Raw genomic sequence first — 5,341 nt, forward strand, 5'->3', positions numbered from 1 at the left:
CTTGCATAAATATTTGACAGTCTCCAAGGAAATGTTGACTAAGCCTCCACGCTGAATATCTAAAGAGTTCAACAATAAAAAAAAAATCACACCCACAGAAATTTCCATTTAAATCTATTTAAATCTGTATTACACAGATGCAAACAGAGATTGGGTGGTATGTGTACGGGCTGTGTATGTAGCAGACACTAAAAATCTGAGTCTTCAGACAGTGTGTTGAGCTCACTTGTCATAATGAAGGTACTCAAAGATGAAATATACCTCTGCAGACTCATTGTAAGGTATTATAATATGAAAATACAGAGAGAGAGGAAGATGGAGAAGATATTCTGGTCCATGGTAAAGCAGTGGTTTTATATAAATATTGCAATTTCACATAATTTCACACCAGAAATGTACAGGGTTTCTCTAACCAAGACAAAAATCGGTTGTTGACTAGTCAGAAACCGGAGTTCTTATGATGAAGGTTTTCCTTAATCTCATCTCGGTGGCGTGTCAAACCTGAGTTCTGATCCCTGTTGTCACACTGCCCAGATTTTCAAGAGAGGTCTTAACATTTAAGTACTAAAAAGCAAAATCTGATTACTGCTATTCTCTTTACTCTTATTTTCCTCTAAACCGTGTCAGCGGTCTTTAGGAACAATAATGCCTGAGCTGGATTTCCCACTAGCTGTGGTACAATTAAGCACTGCCTCCAACACTGGGGATTTTGGAGCAGCAGGAGGGAAATGAAATTCTCCATGACACAACCACAGTGACAGCTGAGTCAGCTCTGGCTCAGTGCTGCAGCATTAACGAGTGATGAGTAATTTACAGCTGTGAGGGGGTGGTTTGACTTTTGTGGGCCTTTCTCCTGTTTTAACCTCAGGAGCAATTATTGATGAGGCTGACACTACACATATTCCCTGCTGGGGAAAGGTATTTAGGATCTCAGCACAGCAAATCCATTTACTGCTCTCTTCCTTTGGAGTCATGCTCTGAATTGTAACAGCTGCCTGACATTGAAGTGTACAGTGTTTCCCATTATATATGCCCATTGGAAAAAGAAATGGAATAGTAAGTCTCCTGCTGGAAAAATAGAATTCGGACACTTCAGGCTGTACGTGTTCCCTCTTTAAATACATTATTCAGCTGAGAGGTTTCTAGTGACACCGGTGGGAGTGGTACAGGTGTTATGGGAGAATTGGTATGCATCAATGGTGGTGGGATGACCTGGTCATTTGCTTTTATTTCATTTCATTTTTTAAGGCTATGTGACCAAGAAGACAGGACTCCTTCCTTCTATAGCTTATTTCCAGCTTAACGATTCCTCTTGCAGATCAAGGCCAGAACCAAATGATAATCAGTAGAACCCAGGATATATTTGCTCCTAGAGATCTTGGCCTCCAGATAAAGCCCATATTAACAAACTGAGAAGATACCTAGATGTGTACACTGCTGAAATAACTTAAAGTAACGCTATTATTTCTGCAGCTCATTACCTGCATTGCCTCGGTTCCGCAGCAAGACATTGTTTTGAATGGGTACTTTGGTCTCAAACAGTACCTGGCTGTAATGGTTTGTGCTCTCTGTGTGTGATCCTGTGTGCCATGAAGAAGTTCCTGTCAGAGCTGCCACAGCACGGCTTCACCACCCTGTGCAGAGCTACACAGGGGATCAAGTGCTGCAGGAAACGCATTGCTCTTCATTTTCCCAGTTCTGCAAATGAGTTCCCCAAAGGCATGGCGGCTTGTTTAAATTAAAAAGACAAACAATGAGCTTCGCACTGATGAATGCTGATTATGATAAGTTTGGCTTCCTCTTTTCATGTATCAGCAGCCAGAATTTCCCTGCTGACATCCGTCTCAACGACTTGGCAAAAATGGTTTTGTTTCATCTTTGTAAATGTATGCAAGAGAAAAACTCTCACTAACACTCTCAGCCTTTTATTTGTGGCTTTTGTTTTCCCCAGAGATCGAGACAGTGAAACTGGCCCGCTTGGTTTTTAGCAAACTCCACGAGATCTGCAGCAACTGGGTGAAGGAATTCCCACTCCAGCCGAAGCCACACCGCTATTATGAGACGTCCATCCACGCCATCAAGAACATGCGGAGGAAAATGGAAGACAAGCATGTCTGCATTCCAGACTTCAACATGCTCTTCAACCTTGAGGTAAAGTGAGATAATGAATACAATTGCCATTCATGGGGGGACTAGACAGTCTTCTACTGTGAAAATGAAAGCCATACCTGTGATGGACCTGGGAAAGACTGAATGTCAGAGGGCAAACCTGGCCGTAAGTGAACAAAGTTCCGTTGATTCTGTCATTATAGCAGCTATATGACATGCAGTTTCTACCTAGTGTATACAGAATAAAAGAGCAACGTGCTAAAATGCCACTTAACTAAACACTGTAAGTATCTGCCCCGTCCTGACGTAACCAGTCATGCAGTGGCTGAAGAAGCGACCTGCTGTCATGCAGAAAGCATGATGTATTATTTGGTGGAACTGGGGGGCAACTTCCCTTCTGTATCAGCCATCAAGTGCTCATGCTTGCGGTTCCTTCAGATATAAAACTGGACACCATGGAGTATTAAGAAGAAAGCGGCAAGAATTTTACCACTGGAATCAGATTGCTGAATAATTGATTCTTTATTACATTCTGTCACTTTAATAACCATTTTCTGTGCCCTATCCAAATTCTTACCTTTAAATGATACTAATGCAAGCAGAGGCAGATGTTTCCTCTGCCTGTCAATTGTCAGCTTTCTTATTCCAATTTGTGTTGGAGCCTGTTACTTAAAAATTACAATGTACAAATACTCCAGTCAGTGAGATGGCTGTCAAGGTTGAATTGGCACTGACAGTGGGTTGGTGAGTTATATGTATGAATAGGCACAGGAGTTGCTGTCTCCGGCTGCGGAGCATTGCTTCTTTGTTTGAACAGATAAGGGGAAGCAGAGAAAACTTGACTCTGAGTGATTTTGCTCTACTTGATTTGTAAATGCAATCACATTTAATTATCTGATGAGCAGGTACATACGAGTGTTTTAAACATAGGCGTCGAAAGTGATGTGGATTCGAGTTAAAGAAAGAAAGAAAAGGGAAAGCAAGCAGAGGTTAGCTGGCTTCACGTTTTAACTGTTCTGGCATTTTATCCCTGGTGGATTTCAGTCTTGATGGAGACTTCACATGAACTGTATCAGATTCTTCTTTGCTCTCTGTGATTTTCATAGTCACAAGAACTTCTGCTCTATTTGATGGGAATGGCACTTCCTATTTGAACTGAGTGACTGAACTGTGGCAAATGGAACATAAGGAGCACTGAGAGCTGTACAAGTGATTCTTGCAGGGCATCTGCTGCCATTTGCAGGTAGAATTCGCTAGCAATGAAGTGGGAATTTTTGTCCACATTTCCCTTTGATGCAAGTGAAAATAGGTCTTAGTACTTCGTTGTTCCAGCGGAGATTGCCTGTAAGTGTGGTTTAATGCTGGTGAATGCTCACAGAGAACATAACGAGCCTCAAGTTCAAAAGTTTTAAAGACAATCCAACTGTTTGCACCGCTTTCTCCTTTAGTTGTTTTCTCAATGTGTTTCCATTGACAGGACCAAGAAGAGCAAGCCTATTTTGCGGTGTTCGATGGCCACGGGGGAGTGGATGCTGCCATCTATGCCTCCATCCATCTCCACGTGAACATGGTCCATCAGGAGATGTTCCAGCACGACCCGGCAGAGGCGCTGTGCCGAGCCTTCCGGGTGACGGATGAGCGCTTTGTCCAGAAGGCAGCCAGAGAGGTGACTGAGTTACAGGGGAGACAAAGGCCTGACTCTGAAAGCATCAACTGACTCATTAAACAGAACAAAAATACAACCAGATTTGGGTGAATGAGAGACAGAACAAGTTTCTGGCACATCGGGCTATTGGACGGGAGCCTTGTTGGCAGGGGTGCACTAAGTGCTGTCAGCAGAGGGCTGTCCATGCACAGTCCATAGAGCTGATCCCACCGGTGGTCTTCATGTCCCATAAAACCTCACCCCATGCACTTCTTACAGCATCCAGTTCATTAAGAAGGATGCTGCTATTCTTACGTTCATGTGCTAACTAGGTTTTGTCCTTGGGGTGTTGTGGCTTTTTTTTCCCCCCTCATTTCTACAGTGTAAATCTTTCTTAGCTCTAAAAAGCCAGAACAAACCGATTGCTTCCTCAGCCTCCTAAACTCATATAATGGCTGGGTTGAGTGGAGAACTTGAGATGCAGATAGGAATCTGGCATAGGAAGTCAACTAGAACAGCAGCAGATCTCGCCAGCTGAGTCTGGCTTCTGAAATGCAATTCCAGTTCAAGGCAAGTCATAGGGCAAAAATTAGTGACTTGCGGTGGCTCTGAGGGGCTCTGAACAGTCAGAACAGTAGGAAAAGTGCTGTCCTGTTTCTCCTTGGGAACAGGCTGCGTGCACGTTAGAAAATCAATACGTTCTGTTCTTGACTTCAGCAGGAAAGTGTTTTGAAATGGTTCTCATTGTCTTGCTTAAAACTATAGACTTTCTTTTTTCCCCATCCAGAGTCTGCGTTGTGGAACCACTGGGGTGGTGACTTTCATCCGAGGGAATATGTTACACGTGGCTTGGCTGGGGGACTCCCAGGTTATGCTTGTGAGGAGAGGCCAAGCTGTGGAACTGATGAAACCCCACAAACCAGATCGAGAGGTGAGAATGGCCTGTTTTAAACCTGCCTGGGCAGTGTTTGCCGTGGAAGCTGACAGGGGTCATCGTGATGTGGGATTCTGGGACACTGCGTGTCATTTCCTCAGTGCGTTTCAGAGCAGCAGAGTGTTCCAGTTCATCTGATCTGATTGGAAGTTCGTATGAATTTGTGTGCAAACCCTTTGCTCTCATCTCAAGGGGTTTGCCCAGCCCTCACTCTGCTGTGTTTGTGAAAATGCCAGGTACTTGTTGAATCATTAAAAGGAAGTACCAAGAGCTCTATTCAACCAACTCCCGTGTTGTCTTGCTGTTTAGGATGAGAAAAAACGCATTGAGGCACTTGGTGGCTGTGTGGTCTGGTTTGGAGCCTGGAGGGTGAATGGGAGCCTGTCAGTCTCCAGAGCTATTGGTAAGAATGGGCTTTAAGTCCTTTTTCTGCCTTGTTTTTTCTTTTAATGAAAACTTTTCTTGTAGTAACCAAAACATGAAATGCAGCTGAGGACAGAACCTCTATATTTGCCTCTAGTTTGAGGGGCTGTTCCGAGTAATTTCTAGCCTGAGGAAAGGAGAGCCACTTGCTCCATGCTGTGTTAATAAAAGGGCTTCCAGATGCTGCAGCTGCAAACCCACGGTCTTGTGTACGTGTTGTTTTTCCACAG

General features: G+C 43.8%; 1 protein-coding gene across 2 annotated transcripts in view; it reads left to right on the plus strand.

Moving 5' to 3' along the window:
- PPM1E (protein phosphatase, Mg2+/Mn2+ dependent 1E) overlaps nucleotides 1-5,341 on the plus strand; it is a 58,870-nt gene that overhangs the window by 48,266 nt on the left and 5,263 nt on the right. For both annotated transcript variants that reach the window (XM_072353374.1, XM_072353375.1), the window contains exons 3-6: nucleotides 1,952-2,151; nucleotides 3,587-3,775; nucleotides 4,542-4,685; nucleotides 4,998-5,091. In XM_072353374.1, the coding sequence (XP_072209475.1) occupies nucleotides 1,952-2,151; nucleotides 3,587-3,775; nucleotides 4,542-4,685; nucleotides 4,998-5,091 (627 nt within the window). The remainder of the gene's footprint in view (nucleotides 1-1,951; nucleotides 2,152-3,586; nucleotides 3,776-4,541; nucleotides 4,686-4,997; nucleotides 5,092-5,341) is intronic.

This window comes from Excalfactoria chinensis, chromosome 19 (genome assembly GCF_039878825.1).
Source record: "Excalfactoria chinensis isolate bCotChi1 chromosome 19, bCotChi1.hap2, whole genome shotgun sequence".
Lineage (NCBI taxonomy): Eukaryota > Metazoa > Chordata > Aves > Galliformes > Phasianidae > Excalfactoria > Excalfactoria chinensis.